Consider the following 17,054-nt stretch of genomic DNA (forward strand, 5'->3'; position numbering starts at 1 on the left):
AAATCTTAAAGTATATAAGCAGTTACATAAAACTTCTGATTTGCAATAGAGACACCCTCCGCACACTAGGATAATGCTGATATAGCCCCTGTGCTAGCTGTCCATTCTTACAACTAACTGGTGTTTAGCTTGTCATACACATAAGATTACGTTCGGCCATCAGGCAGCCAATCATTCACATGTTGACCATCTACCTGCCAGGCCGCACAATGAGGGACATGTTTAGTGTGTTAAAAAAACGAAGTGACGTTGAGTTGTATTTAACTATTCAATACATACATACACAGCATGACCAATCTCCGTCCAGTTTGGAGGAGATTGGCTAGTCGTCGACCATCGCAAATGATCATTTGTGTAAAATTTTAAAATGATCACTCAAAATGGTCCAAATTGGCCATTATGGCTGCTTTTCATCTAATGTGTATGTGTGGCCAGCTTTCATTTTTGGGGTCTCCCAGAAACTATGTTTGTTTGTTTGTTAGATTTTTTTAGTGGACATTTTCTCACGGTTTTATAATTTAGTGTATAATTCATGCCTTTTTTTTTACCATGTTACCTTCATTGTAGCCTTCATAACGAAAACCACAACGCAAATGCGAACATTGCCTTCGTAACAGAAGCCACAACGCTCAAGACTTAATGTTCCAGCATGCTTTCCGTCATTTTGCTTGGAAGAATAGCTCTGCGTGTAGTGCGCTCTTCCCAACTAAGTTGCCAGGGCTGCCGACGGGCTCAGAGCGGAGCTTCTGATGGCAATGTGTACATAGACTTACTCAGCTCTTGCTAAATCATTGCTTACTAGGTTTTGGTGCAAGTCTGAAAATCCCTTTGTTACTTGTTTTCCCAACCATGTAAGACTAATACTATATATAGTACAGTTGGCATGACTGCTCACACCTCATGAAGTTTAGGTGATGTAATATTGACCGAATAAGGGGATATAATTACCTGGGCGTTGTCAACACATTTAAAGAAAATTACCTAATTTATATTTTGTGACCGCTATAATGCAATTTTAAGTGGGTACATACTAACCTCATTGATATGAAGTGGTGCTTCAAGAAACACAATGGCTTTGTTAGGTATGTGTTCGCTAGATGAATTATTGAGCTTGCAAATGCATAACTTTCTGTTATACTCATAGGCAAACAAGCATAGAGGTGATCTCAATGGCTACAAGTGGTTTTATAGTCACACACTGTACTATGACCAGTATCAAAGTAATCCTAGATTATATAGAAAGTTATTGTTAAAGGGGTTTACCCATGAGGTACATTTATGACATATACACAGGATATGTCATAAATGTCAAATAGGTGCTGGTCCCACCTCTGGGACCCGCACCTTTCTCTAGAACAGGGTTCTCTAAACCCCGTTCTAGCTTTTTGTGGTCACGCGGACTCCCGGCCACTTCCTGATTACATGGTCGGGAGTTACAGAAACAGCTTCAGCAACTATGGGAGTTACAGAAACAACTTCTGTAACTCCCATAGTAGTGAATGGCAGATATGGAAGCAACGTAGCGTGTGAGCTATGCTGTTTCCATAACTACTATTTAATTCTATGGGAGTTATGGAAACAGCATAGCTCGGCGAGTTACGCTGTTTTCATAACTCCCGACCATGTAATCAGGAAATGGCCGGGAGGCAGCGGGAGCAAAAAAAGCTAGAACGGGGTTTAGGGGACCCCATTCTAGAGATAGGTGCAGGTCCCAGAGGTGGGACCCGCATCTATCTGACATTTATGACTTATCCTGTGGATATGTCGTAAAGGTCTCTAATGGGAAAACCCCTTTAATCTTCAACTATGACCTCATGACCAAGACATGTAGCTCAAAGTAGATAGAGAAATATCTAATGTTTCCTACTAGCAGTTAATACATATCTTCAAGAAGATAATCATTAATTTCTCCACAAGTGTTGATAAAGTTCACATTAAACTTCAGATGCTTTCTCAGCCTTGGCTTGGTTTTATAGGTGTAGCCTCAGAAGTTTCAAGTTGTAAATCTAATGTTGACAATTGGGGAAGTGAATATACTATATCTCTTTGTGTTAGCTGGCTACTTGAAAAATAAAGACAAGTGATGGAGTGACATTTGGACCCATCTTTTGGATTCTAAATTCCAGTGACCGCTCCTTAAACTTTAAGATTGAAACAAAGTTTAAGCAAACCAAACCATGAGATGTTTTAGAAATTGGCGTTCCCACAATTTCCTACAGAGAAACTGTAATTGCAAATTACTTAAAGAGGACCTGTCACATGCCCAAAAAACTGCAGTTGACATCTCGGTTAGATTGCAGGCGCCTCACAGATTCTGATGCTTATTATTTTTTTCTTCTAGCCCCCTCTGTTCCTGAGATAGCAGGGCTGTTCTTTCTGGTGTCCGATATGCAAATGAGGCCTTTGACTGTCAAGTGGGAGCGGTTACCCCTTATCAAGTGACAAGTGTTACCCGCCCACTTGACAATTAAAGGCCTTCTTGGCATATCGGGCACCAAAGCTAACGGAACCGATATCTCCAACGGTGGGGACTAGAAGAAAAGATGCAAAGCGGCAGAATCAGTGAGGCACCTGCAATCTAACTGAGATGTCCGCTACAGTTCTTTGGGCAGGTGACGGGTTCTCTTTAAACCTTCTTGGTGTTGACACTGAGAAAGCAATGAATGCTGGGAATATTTTAGTTCTGAAGCCTTCAGATTACTGCTGCTCTATAATGCCAGCTGTAACCCAGGATCGGTGCAAGCTAAATGATTAAAAATGCTTATACAATGAAGCATGTAGGTGGAATATAAAAATGTGGCACTTACTGTTGTAAAAGCAGGTATCTTTATTTCAAACTAACTGCATAAAACCAGCGGAGATACAGTGCAGCTGCTTTTACACGGGTTAGTGACGCATTTTTTTTATTCTACCTACCGTAAATGCTTGATCTGAATTGCTGGATTTTATACTAAGCACTGCCAGTTTGAACCAGCCTTACCCCTGATCCTGTAGAAATCCCAGACACCAGCCAGAGCAGAGATCCACCACAATTTTACCTTTGTTGTTTTATAAAGTTACCTAAAGAGGTATTCTGACCAAAGAAATGTTTTGGGTCTGAGTCTTCCAACTATTGGGAGAACGGACTTCTTGCATGGTAGTCTTACGGATACAGCCAAGCTTGTACAATCAAAATATGCAATAATTGTCACTATTAACCCCTTCAGGACTGAGACACTTTTGGACCAAATGACAGAGCCTCATTTTTTAAATCTGACGTGTTACTTTATGTGGTAATAACTCGGGAATGCTTTTACCTATCCAAGCGATTCTGAGATTGTTTTCTCGTGACATATTGTACTTTAAGTTAGTGAAAAAATTTGGTCGATATATTCAATATTTTTGTGTGAAAAACACCAAAATTTCGAGAAAATTTGCAAAAAATTAGTATTTTCTAAATTCAAATTTATCTGCTTGTAAGACAGATAGTTATACCACACAAAATAGTTACTAGCTAACTTTTCCAATATGTCTACTTTAGATTGGCATCATTTTTTGAACATCCTTTTATTTTTCTAGGACATTACAAGGCTTATAAGTTTAGCAGCAATTTCTCACATTTTCAAGAAAATTTCAAAAGCCCATTTTTTTTAGGGAACAGTTCAGTTGTTAAGTGGCTTTGAGGGCCTTATATATTAGAAACCCCCACAAATCACCCCACTTTAAAAACTTCACCCCTCAAAGTATTCAAAACAGCATTCAGAAAGTTTTTTTAACCCTTTAGGCGTTTCACAGGAATTAAAGCAATGTAGCGGGGAAATCTACAAGTTTCATTTTTTTGGCAGAAATTCCATTTTAATCAATTTTTCCTGTAATACTGAAGGTTTTTACCGGAGAAGCACAACTGAATATTTATTGCCCTGATTCTGCAGTTTTTAGAAATATCCCACATGTGGCCCTAGTGCGCTACTGGACTGAAATACCGGCCTCAGAAGCAAAGGAGCACCTAGAGCCTTTTAGGGCTTTCCTTTTCTTAGATTGTATTTCAGGCACCATGTCAGGTTAGAAGAGGTCTTGTGGTTCCGAAACAAAGGAAACACCCCAAAAAATACCCCATTTTGGAAACTAAACTCCTTGAGGAATTCATCTAGGGGTGTAGTGAGCATTTTGACCTCACAGGTGTTTCATAGATTTCATTAGAATTGGGCAGTGAAAATGAAAAATGACATTATTTTCCAATACCATGTATTTTTACCTCCAAATTTTTAATTTTTTCAACAAATAAATGAGGAAAAGCACCCCAACATTTGTAAAGCAACGTCTCCAGAGTACGGAAATACCAACCGTGGTCATAAACTGTTGTTTGGGCAAGCGGCAGGACTCGGAAGGGAAGGCACGCCATTTAGCTTTTGGAGCGCTGATTTTTCTGGATTCATTTCTCTGCACCAGGTCGCATTTGTAAAGCTCCTAAGGTACCAGTACAGTGAAAACCCCCCAAAAGTGACTTCATTTAGGAAACTATACCCCTTGAGGAATTCATCTAGGGGTGTAGTGAGCATTTTGACCCCACAGGTGTTTCATAGATTTAATTAGAATTGGGCAGTGAAAATGAAAATTTCCTTTATTTTCCAATAAGACGTAGCTTTACCTCAAAATTTTTATTTTTTTCAACAAATAAATGATGAAAAGCACCCCAACATTTGTAAAGCAACTTCTCCAGAGTACGGAAATACCAAACATGTGGTCATAAACTGTTGTTTGGGCAAGCGGCAGGACTCGGAAGGGAAGGCACGCCATTTAGCTTTTGAAGTACAGATTTTGCTGGTTTGATTTCTCGGCACCATGTCGCATTTGTAAAGCTCCTAAGGTACCAGTACAGTGGAAACCCTCCAAAAGTGACTCTATGTGGGAAACTACACCCCTAGAGGAATTAATCTAGGGGTGTAGTGAGCATTTTGACCCCCCAGGTGTTTCATAGATTTCATTAGAATTGGGCAGTAAACATGAAAAAAATCATTTTTTTCCTCTAAGACGTAGCTTTAGGTAAAAATGTTTCATTTTCTCATCAAATAAAGGAGAAAAATCACCGTAACATTTGTAAAGCAACTTTTCCAGAGTACGGAAATACCCCATATGTGGTAATAAAGTACTGTATGAATACACATCCGGGCTCAGAAGGGAAGGAGCGCCATTTGGCTTTTGGAGAGCAGATTTTGCTGTATTGGTTTTTCTGCGCCATGTCGCTTTTGCAAAGCCCCTTAGGTACCAGTACAGTGGAAACTCCCCAAAAGGGACTCCATTTGGCAAACTACACCCATTGAGGAATTAATCTAGGGGTGTAGTGAGCATTTTGACCCCACAGGTGTGTCATATATTTTATTAGAAATGGGCAGTGAAAATGAAAAATTACATTATTTTCCAATAAGACGCAGCATTAGTTAAAAATGTTTAATTTTCTCAACAAATAAAGGAGAAAAAGCACCATAACATTTGTAAAGCAACTTCTTCAGAATAGGGAAATACCCCACACGTGGTCATAAACTGCTATTTGGACACACAGCAAGGCTCTAAAGGGAAGGAGCGCCATTTGGTATTTGGAGTGGAGATTTTATAAGATTCGTTTTTTGACACCATGTTGCATTGAGCTATAGTACCAGTACAGTGGTACCCCCCAAAAAATTACCCCATTTTGGAAACTAGATCCCTCAAAGAATTGATCTAGGGGTGTAGTGAGCATTTTGACCGCACAAGTGTTTTGCAAAAATGAGTAAACAATAGATGTTGCAGATTGAAAATTGCGGTTTTCCACAAATATGCCATTTCAGTGCCCATTGTGTTGTGCCCAGCTTTCACCACCGTAGACACACATCCCATAAATTGTTAAGAGGGTTCTCCAGAATACCCCATATGTGGTCATAAATTGCCGTTTGGGTACACTGCCAGGCTCAGTTGGACCACCATTTGGCTTTTGAAGCGCAGATTTTGCTTGGTGTATTAGTGGTATTTCAGCTTATAATGTGGGGGCATATGTGAGCTGGGCGGAGTACATCAGGGTATATGTAAGCTGGGCGGAGTACATCAGGGTATGTGTAAACTGGGCGGAGTACATCAGGGTATATATAAGCTGTGCGGAGTACATCACGGTATATGTAATATGCGCGGAGTACATCAGGATATATGTAAGCTGTGCGTAGTACATCAGGATATATGTAATATGTGGAGTACATCAGGGTATATGTAATATGTGCGGGTACATCAAGCTATATGTTAGCTGTGCGGAGTACATCAGGATATATGTAAGCTGTGCGGAGTACATCAGGGTATATGTAAGCTGGGCAGAGTACATCAGGGTATATGTAAGCTGTGCGGAGTACATCAGGGTATATGTAAGCTGTGCGGAGTACATCGGGGTATATGTAAGCTGTGCGGAGTACATCAGGGTATATGTAAGCTGGGCGGAGTACATCAGGGGTATATGTAAGCTGTGCGGAGTACATCAGGGTATATGTAAGCTGGGCGGAGTACATCAGGGTATATGTAAGCTGTGCGGAGTACATCAGGGTATATGTAAGCTGGGCAGAGTACATCAGGGTATATGTAAGCTGGGTGGAGTGCAACAGGTCATAATAGGATGATGTAATAAATGGGGTGAATGAAGAATCCATGGATTGGTGTGGTACGCTTGGAACCAATCCTTTATACACAGGCCGGGTTTATTGGGTATTATACAAAATATCTGCGCTCCAGTGTTGCCTTATATTTGACTTCTTCACTAGCCCTATAAGCCGCACAAGGCCCTAAAGTTTCCTCATCTCTGCTGCATCTACAGGGTCCACCAGTGGGGTCCAGCAAATGACGATGTGGGGTATTTAGTGAAATTCTACTGGACCTAAAAATGAGTCTGGGTCGTCATTTAGCATCATTTTGCACCATTGCGTTTTGAGAGTCATAACGTGTTATTTTTCCGTTAGGGCGTGTGTGAGGGCGCCTTTTTTGTGGAAAGAACTGTAATTTTTATTGGTTCCATTTTGGGGTACATGCGATTTTATTTATTTTTTTATTTATTTATTTATTTATTTATTTTTTCACTATTTATTTAATTTTTTGGGAGATGAGGAAACCAAAAAACAGCCATTCCAGCACGTTTCTTTTTTGTTATTTTTACAGTGTTCACCGTGCAGTTTAAACAACATGTTAACTTTATTCTGCGGGGCGATACGATTACAGCGACACCAAATTTATATCGTTTTTTTTTACGTTTCACTACGTTCCCACAATAATAATACTCTTTTCTAAAAAAATCATGTTTTAGAGTCGCCATTTTCTGAGAGCCGTAACTTTTTTATTTTTTCGTTGATATCGCTGCGGGAGGGCTTGCTTTATGCGTGGCGAACTTTAGTTTCTATTGGTACCATTTTGCGTTACTTGCAACTTTTTGATCACTTTTTATTACATTTTTTTTGAGACAAGATGACCAAAAAATAAAATGCGGTCATTGTTTTTTATTAAAAAATTTTACGGTGTTCACCGTGCGGTAAAAATAATGTGATATTTTTATAGATCAGGCCGTTCCGAACGCGGCGATACCTATTATGTATAGTTTTTTTTTCATATTTTCATGTTTTTTTATTAATAAAGGAGTTGATCAGGGAAACCGGACAAGTGGTGTTTTTATTATTTATTTATTAACTTTTATTTATTTATTTTTCTTTCACATTTTTTTTTACATTTTTCACTTTTTCTTTTACACTGACCTGGGGACTTGAAGATCTGGTCTTCTGATCCCCGCTACGATGCACTGCACTACTTATGTAGTGTAGTGCATCGTAATTGTCATTTTTCATTTGACAGTTAGCGTATTAGGTCCTGCCTCGGGCAGGACCTAATAGGCTACCGTACCTTGGCTACCAGGAAGCCTAGTAACGGCTTCCTGGTTGCCATAGCAACAATCGCCACCCGCGATCCAACGCGGGGGGGCCCGGGGGTTACAGAGGGAGCTCCCTCCCTCTGTAAACCACTTCAATGCGGCGGACGTCATTGACAGCCGCATTGAAGGGGTTAAATGGCTGCGATCGGCGGTAACAGCCATTGCAGCGGCATGTCAGCTGTGTATAACAGCTGACAGCTGCTGAAGATAAAGCGCGCACAGCTCCTGTGCTCGCTTTATCTGCAGGGTGTAACTGTACGCCCGTCTGCGGGAAATCACTTTGATTTCGGACGTACAGTTACGCCCAATCGCGGGAAAGGGTTAACCCACATTATATGATAGTATGATATATATTTTTGTCTCACAGTTTTCTACTTCATTTATTATCAACACTTTACTCCACTCAGAACTTGATTATTGCAATTTAGACTCTGTTCACATCTCATTTTTGCCCGACGTTTGATGTATGCGGTGGCAAGATGATTTGAGATGAGGTGAAGGAGTTTGGAGTAACTCGCTTACTGTTCTTGTTCTGAGTGTAGTCATTCTTTGAAGTGGATCCCTCTTGTTAATGCTCTCTGAAATATTATATATGTGGTATCCAATATTTTTTTCCTCTGGTAGTTTAGTTGCTTGCTGTTTTATAATTATTTTTTTGATCAAATAGAAATTACACCGGCTTGCCCTGTTTACCTGCTGAGCTTATGTTAGACTTGTGCTTTTACTTCGCAGTCTATTTATACAAGCAAAGCTGCAGTGTAAAGTAACTACGAGGACTAAAATGGGATGCAATATTCCATAATATTGTGCTTTGTCTCTGAATTTTAGGTGGATAGGGTTTGGCATCCTTTTGTATTCCATGCAAGCAGCTGTGTGAGCACAAGTTATGGTGGTTGCTGTGGAGGATGCAAACCGCCTTAAACGGGCTGCAGTTAACAAGGTCTGGAAAAAACCCTTCTGTATGATTCAGATGCCCCCATAGTGCCCATCAGGAAGAAAGAAGAAATATATAGAATACTTCTCACCTTTTAGCAAGACCTCTTGGCCATATAGAGCTAACAAGGCTCAAACCGTGTTTTCCTGCCCCCTTGTGCTTGTTCAAGCCAGGAGCTGCATCCAAACTGATGCAATTTGCTCACATGGCCCCTCTGCTTTCCTGACAATATAGCGCTATGACAGACGAACGGCAAGATTTACATATTCAGTGTTGCCATATACTGACCAACTGTGCTTGGCAGAATTGTATATCACCGAAAAACATCACACTCTCTGCTGATGGGTCTTCACATTGACAGCAGTACACGTGCCATCTTACCATTATGGAATACATATTTCATTGGCGTTTAATGCCAATGTCTTATGACAAAGCAACTGCTTGAAAAACTCTATTGTTTCTTTGCTATTTACTTGTGTTTATTGTGTATTTGCAGGTTTTCGTGGAAACTTTGGATAAATGCTTTGAAAATGTATGTGAGCTTGACTTGATCTTTAATGTGGATAAGGTGAGTTATGAGGGGTACTCCTAAAATACATTGATATTTTTAGAATTTTAACAGAATTTTTCACATTTAAGGAGAATTATGTTTATATTTTTTATTCTCCATTAATATGAATATATCAGTCATTTCTTAACCGGGTATTCCCATCTCAGACATTTATGGCATATCCGTAGGGGAACCTCTGTCCTTAACTGGTTAGATAACTGCTGGCCACCGCATCGAGGCGAGGAATCGATGCAGAGATGGTCGGGGTTCCGGAAACAGCCAAGCTGTCTGAGTTACGATGGGAGTCTGGCTGTTAGCTCCGTGAGATTGGGTGTTTACATATTTCCGGCCACCTTGCTACTTAGTACCCAACTGAATGTGGCGGCGATCTCACCGGACGGGGGTGGGGGATCCCTGATCTCAAGATAGATGCAAATCCCAGCTCTAGGAAATGCAACTATCACACATTTATGGCATATCCTATTGATTGATATGCCATAACTGTAGGAGATCTAGATTCAGAACTAAATGGTCTCAAAACAATTCGGTTTTGCTAACTTATTTTGAAAATGTGAAAAATTGCTGCTAAATTTATAAGCCTTCTAACGTCTTTAGAAAAAAAAAAAAAAGGACTTTAAAAAAGAACAATTCCAACATAAAGTAGACATATGGTAAATGTCATTTCGGAACTATTTTGTGTGTTATTACTAGCTGTCTTATAATCAGATGAATATAAAATTAGAAAAATGCTAATGTTGCAAAGGCGTAACTTTCTGTTATACTTCTAGGCAAACACGCATAGAGGTGATCTCAATGGCTGCAAGTGGTTTTATAGTCACACACTGTACTATGACCAGTATCAAAGTAACCCAAGATGATATAGAAAGTCATTGTTAAAGGGGTTTACCCATGAGAGACATTTATGACATATCCACAGGATATGTCATAAATGTCAGATAGATGCGGGTTCCACCTCTAGCTTTTTGTGCTCCCGCTGCCTCCCGGCCATTTCCTGATTACATGGTCGGGAGTTATGGAAACAGCGTAACTCGCTGAGCTACGCTGTTTCCGTAACTCCCATAGAACTGAATAGTACTTACGGAAACCGCGTAGCTCACATGGTACGCTGCTTCCGTAACTGCCATACACTACTATGAATGGCAGTTCTAGAGATAGGTCCGGGTCCCAGAGGTGGGACCCACATCTATCTGACATTTATGACATATTCTGTGGATATGTCATAAATGTCCCTCATGGGAAAACCCCTTTAAACTTATTGACAACATTTTACCACTAACATAAAGTACAATGTGTCGTGGAAAGAATTTCAGAATCACTTGGATAAGTAAAAGCATTCCAAAGAAATTACCACATAAAATGACATGTCAGATTGGAAAAATGAGGCTCCGTCAGGAAGGTCAAAACTGGCTGTAGTGGTGACAGGTTAATATTATTTGACCTTCATGTGTGTGAATACAGTTGCCTATTTAGTGTGGAAGAACAAAACTTACAGAGCTGAGTCGCAGGACACAAAGAAGTACAGCCTGATTATTAACCGGTTCCCGACCAGCGGCTGTATATAAACGTCCGGCAGTCGGGGTCCTTAAAACCTGTGCTATAGTGTATTTATGGCGCAGGTTTTAACTGGCTGTGCGACTAACCCTGAGGAGAAGATAGAAGCAGTGAAAGCTGCTTCTATCTTCTCAGATCTATTGTACGCAGCGCTCAATGAATGCTGTGTATAGAATAGAGGCAGCTGTAGCGCCGCTGCCTCTATTGGTCCCAGTGATCATCTGACTGGTCACATGATCACCAGGATGCCGTTAGTGGGAGGCTGCCTCTGTGTCTAACTAGTCCCAGCACAGCCCTATTAATGACAATAGTCACTATAAGAGGGCTGATCTCCCCTGCTGTGCAGCCCCAGTTACAGTGGAAAAAAAGGTGTAAGAGAAGAAAAAATAAAGTCTCCCAAAGGTCTCTTCTGACCTTTGAGGGACAGGCTATAATAATAAAGAAAAAAAGTAAAGTAAAGTGCAAAAAAATTAATAAGAAATACACCTAAAATAAGCGTTCCCCCGCTAATCATTGTTGTAACGCTAGCCCTGACACAATTACTCTAAAATAGACATGTAATATATCAAAATTTATGGTAGAAAGTGATGATGACAAATAAAACGATATTATTACTAGAAAAAATGAGCTGAAAATTAAAAAAAACATTTTTTTATACTATTATTTTCAAACTTTAAGCCTGGAAATTCTAAAATAGCAAAAAGGATGTGCATAAAAATAATAAAAAAATAAATAAACCTGCCTTGTCTATGAGAAAAACGTCACAAAAATCACATCGCTAGTCCAACAAATAAAAATATTATAGCGTTTAACTAACGTGTGCTAAAAATGGCTAAACGGTGTCTGGTCCTGAAGGCCCAAAAAACCCGGTCCTGAACCGGTTAAGTGATGTGTGATTGATTACAGGAACACCACTGATACGCTACACTAGCCATAACACAGTGTAAGTGGCGCATAACACTGAGATCCAAAGAATACCAAAGACCTGTGTCATGCGTTGCCTCTAAGGCCCTGGACTAGGCATATTACAGTGTATCCTTTTTGCTCTCAGTTTGACTTTAAAGGGAATCTGTCAGCTATTAAGCCAGCAATACCTGGTGGTAGTGGGTGAAAAATTATTTTTGTGTAACCTATAATTATCTTCTACGTCGGCTTCGTACCTTTGGTATTCAGTTTTTTTGTGTTCCTGTGCTGTCTGCTAATGAGCATAAAAGAGTCCTATCTTCAGTCGAAAACAGTCATATCTTCATTCCTCAAGCTTTTCCACGTTAACCCGCCTGCTTACTTTTGATTGACAACTCCTCTATGTCCTATTCTTGTGCGTGTGCACAATGGGACACCATAGCGGCACATGCGCAGTAACTAGATTTGAGGCCCGGACGTAGCAGGGAAGGTTATCGGACCATACATGACGGTCGCATGCGCGCTATCTCAGACGAGATTTTGGCATTCAGGACGGGCCAGTTTTCGGCGGTGGGTGGGCATAAGAAGAGGAACGAACGAACGAACGAACGAACGAACGAACGAACGAACGAACCAGTCGTATTACCATAAAAGGTGCAAAATGTTTGCAGACCGTTATTTACGGTCGGAGGAGGAGTTTAGGAGAGGGAATAACGGCAATGAACTTTTGACCACAGCGGCCAGCGAGGTGTGAGTAGAGTCCAATAGGGGAAATGCTGGTGACTGGTTCCCTTTAAGAAGTAAAGTGATATCTACATCTTGAAACGCTCTTTCCACTTTCTCTTGTAAGACGTATCTTGCTTTTGGTCCACCTGCTGGTTGTGATTGTTTTATATCTTTTTTTTTTTTCTTTGGTCATGCTTCTCGGCACAAAAATATTGCGTTGTCATAGCAATAGCACAATTCTCTCTTTTGTTACGTCCTCACAGACCTCTCTGTCATTTGTCCATAACATGGCAATAAAGTAATCTGAGAGAAATTTGAAGCTGTATATTGCAATAATTAGAAGAGAAATAGCATGCGGAAGACCTGCATAAATGCTTTTATGGTTCTGTAAAATTCAGTTATCTCTTCAGATAAGAAATGCTGACATTTGTTTGTTTTCTATTGACTCTAACAGCCCGAATTATTGCCCTAATAAAGTTAATGTGTTTACAATTCTATTTACACGTATATTACAATTTGTAATAGTGGACTGCCAGCATGGGTTCGCTTCTACCATGCAGTGACTGCAGTCTTTATATGCTGTTCACTATTTGCCTGTAGCCCAATTATTGTAGTGTTGTAGGTAAAGCCCCCGAAAAACCTGATGTCTGGTAGTAATCCTCTTAATATCAAACTTCTTTTAATTATGTAAAAGTGGATGAAATCAGATACCCCATAGATCCAACGATTTAGCAAACCGGGTTTGTTCCTGTTTTACCATTCATAGTTTCTTAATGCTACAGCTCCTGTTTGAGTATGGTGTATAAATTCAGCACTAGGAGTTCTTTTACTTGGCCGTTCTTTTTATTTTATTTTTTTCCAAATGTGTTTATTTAAATTTTTTCAATTAGAAACATGGACAGAATTAGGCAAATAAGAACAACTGAATGAGACCTATAGGAAAAGGCCACAACCAGTGGCGTAACTACCGCTGTAGCAACCCAAGCCCAGTGGTGCCACTATGGCTGCTACAGCGGTAGCGACGCCACATTCAATAGTATCTTCATCCTTTGGACGCAGATACTGTTGAACACTATGGCAGAGCAGGGGGGTATCTCCCTGCTCTGCCATTTACTAGGCCTCATTCGGATCAGGGCCTGATAGGCGGCAGGCCGGGCTGATGACGTCACTAGATCACGCCAGCCTACGCAAGGATCTCGTCGGCGTTGATACTTTGGAGCAGCTCCGTTCGTTGCGGGAACTAGGTGAGTATAACGTTTTTTGTTTTATTTTTTTTGGGGGGGGGGGGCTGTATGGCGCCATCTACAGGGGGGCTGTATGGCGCCATCTACAGGGGAGTCTGTATGTTGCTATCTACAGGGAGGTGGGGGGTCGTTCTCTACAGGGGGGCTGTATGACACTATCTACAAGGAGGAGGTGGGGGCGCTATCTACAGGGGCGGCATTATGACACTATCTACAAGGGGCTGTATGGCACTGTCTACAAGATGGATGGGGGCACAATCTACAGGGGGGGGGAGGGTGGCACTATCTACAAGGGGGTTGTGACACTGTCAACAGGGAGGCTGTATAGCACTGTCTACAAGGGGGGCTGTATGGCAGAATCCACAGGGGTGCACTCTCTACAAGGGGGGGCTATGTGAGGCACACGGGAGGGGGGCCCAGTCAAAAGTTTGCTATGTGGCCCAGTCTTTCCTAGTTACGCCTCTGGCCGCAACATATAGATATCCAATATCTACACTGAATGAGGGGTGGGGAAAGTAGGAAAATAAACAAGGGGCAGGGGGATACAGAATCAAACTAATAAACAACATTGAGTTCATCACTTTACGTTGTAGACAATATACCACAAAAGCTGTATGGGCACAGGTAGGCTAAATTCACCAGGACCGCACAGGACCCACACAAATCAAGAGACAGTTATTGGAGTCTCACCCGATACTACCTGTTCCTGATACCACGTAGTAAGAGAGAAGCAATTACGATAAGCCCAATGGATATGTACAGGCGATATTTCAATAAAACTGTTAAAAACTATTTTACGTTTGCTATTTTGATCTTTTAGTAGGTCTTTATACAAATATACATTAAAAAAAAAAAGAATCTACTAAGTCAGTGGTGTCCAACCTGCAGCTCTCCAGCTGTGGCAAATCTACAACTTCCAGCATGCGTTTATGAGTGATTTGGTTAACCCCTGGTGGCTTATTTTCCACCAGCAGGACCGTCAGGAGTATAACGGAAAGTCTTTATGAAGTAGTGCAAAGATTAAATAGGCAATACCCTTCCAAAGTTTGGACATTTCAAGTCCATCGAGTTTGGAGAGTGCCACCACTATCCGAACATATCCTAATCCACACGCTGCTGAATTGCCGCGGTTTTTCCAGCCGGAGTTTCAGACGTAAAAAACGCAGCAGAATACAGTAGCAGCATAGTGGATGAGATTTAACAAATCTCACCCACGTGCTGCGTAAAAAATTCTGCGCAGAAATTGACCTGCGGTGTGTATTTTTCGGACCACAGCATGTCAATTCCTGCTGCAGAAAGTGTCCAGAATTGCTGCGTTTTTTAGAGGAGATGTCTCCATCTCCTAACATTGTGAAAAACGCAGCAAAATACGCACCATTTCCTGCCATAAAAACCGCAGGAAATGGTGCGTATTTGCCGCACCAGAATGTCTGTTTTTCAACGGAATTGCTGCAGAAATTTTCTGCAGCAATTCTGTTGCGTGTGGACAAGCCCTATAGCATAGCAGAGATACAATGGGATAGAATCCATAAAGAGATAACATAAAATGTATTTTAATACAAAGTTCATACAAACCTCATGGCTTCCCTTTGGTAAGTGTCTCACAACAGTGGTGACTGTGCTCTAGTGTCATTTTGACATTTAGATCACATTCCCAAAGCTTCATGAAGGCTAGCTACATGGAGAATGTAGGAGTATTAAAAGTTGCGTAAAACAGTGAGATGGTCTCGCATTCGATTTGGGTCGGACCAACAGATGCGTTCAAATTCAGTTGCAATAGAGAGAGGAAGGCACCACCGTGGGAAGAAAGTGGTGTATAACTGACTTGTGTGAAGGTATTCCGAAGGAGAGGGATGTTATTTGTCCTGATAAGTGGAGGGAGCTTTCTTCCATCCGGGAAATTACCACGAGTGAGAAGACTGGTCCTCTTCCACCACCAGAAAGCTTGATGCTAAAGTCCTGGGGCGACATGAGATTGTGGGGAATTGGTAGCCGAGGAGATGAATTGGACTTGAAGCTTGTATTGGGATCTCAAGATACGTAAAGAGTGGTGTATAAGGGGTGATTTATTGGTGAGATATGGAGATGACCCGCATTAGGGCGCTAACAAAGGATTAACCATTGTGGACTTCCAAGAGAACCCACAAGTCAATTTGAGCATTTCTCACCACCCTGTAATGTTAAATAAAATGAGGGAAAGAAACACCATTTAAGTATTTTGTGCATATACATGAGGTTACTAGATATACGCTGTCTTTTATCGTTCCAGACAAGCCTTGATACATTGTAGATGATATCCTCCCCTGGATACTAGTGTGAGGGTGGATGGCTTCAGCAAGGGGCTTTATGGCCAGAGAAAATAGGGCAGATCATAGTGGGCATCTTTGGTTTGTGCCCAGTTATATATTGATTGGTTGGGTTATAGTGGACCAGAGTTTAAAGTAGGCTAGGGTGACTCGTAAAGAAATCCTGTTTGCAAATTATTTAAAGGAACACTAAATCTAGAAATGGATGATCGCATAAACAGAAGAAGAACTTGCCAACTCTATTTGTCTTGAAAGAAATAGTCTTGTATAAAATGCTGCTGAGAACATGTATTAATTTCCTTCTGGTCTCTTAATTTTTTGGCTGACAGCTGATAAAGGAGTGGGGTGTGTTCAAGGGGTTGAGCTTAGTGTTCCTGGTCCCTTATTGCGGAAGAGCAGTGGGCCAAGGATTGTGAGGAGGAGGAGGAAATGGCTGATCTCCTGGGACACATATATAAAAATTCTTTATATATTTTTTACTGTTAGGGTATGTTCACACGGCTTAGCAAAATAAGTCTGAAAATACGGAGCTGTTTTCAGGCGAAAACAGCTCCTGATTTTTAGCCGTTTTTGTAGCAACTCGCGTTTTTCGCTGCGTATTTTACAGCCGTTTTTGTAGCTGTTTTTCAATGGAGTCAATGAAAAACGCCTCCAAAAACGTCCCAAGAAGTGACATGCACTTCTTTTTCGCAGGCGTCTTTTTACGCGCCGTATTTTGACAGCGACGCGTAAAATTACACCTCGTGGGAACAGAACACCGTAAAACCCATTGCAAGCAATGGGCAGATGTTTGTAGGCGTATTAGGGGCGTTTTTTCAGGCGTAATTAAAGGCGTAGAACGCCCGAATTATGTCTGAAAATAGTGCGTGTGAACATACCCTAATATTACCGCAAAATAGGACATCGACGTTAA

General features: G+C 41.0%; 1 protein-coding gene across 1 annotated transcript in view; it reads left to right on the forward strand.

Annotated features, from left to right (window-relative positions):
• AP3S2 (adaptor related protein complex 3 subunit sigma 2) overlaps positions 1-17,054 on the forward strand; it is a 78,450-nt gene that overhangs the window by 22,457 nt on the left and 38,939 nt on the right. Inside the window, exon 4 of the mRNA XM_075858145.1 lies at positions 9,337-9,408. Coding sequence (XP_075714260.1) covers positions 9,337-9,408 — 72 coding nt within the window. The remainder of the gene's footprint in view (positions 1-9,336; positions 9,409-17,054) is intronic.

Source organism: Rhinoderma darwinii, chromosome 3 (assembly GCF_050947455.1).
Source record: "Rhinoderma darwinii isolate aRhiDar2 chromosome 3, aRhiDar2.hap1, whole genome shotgun sequence".
Lineage (NCBI taxonomy): Eukaryota > Metazoa > Chordata > Amphibia > Anura > Rhinodermatidae > Rhinoderma > Rhinoderma darwinii.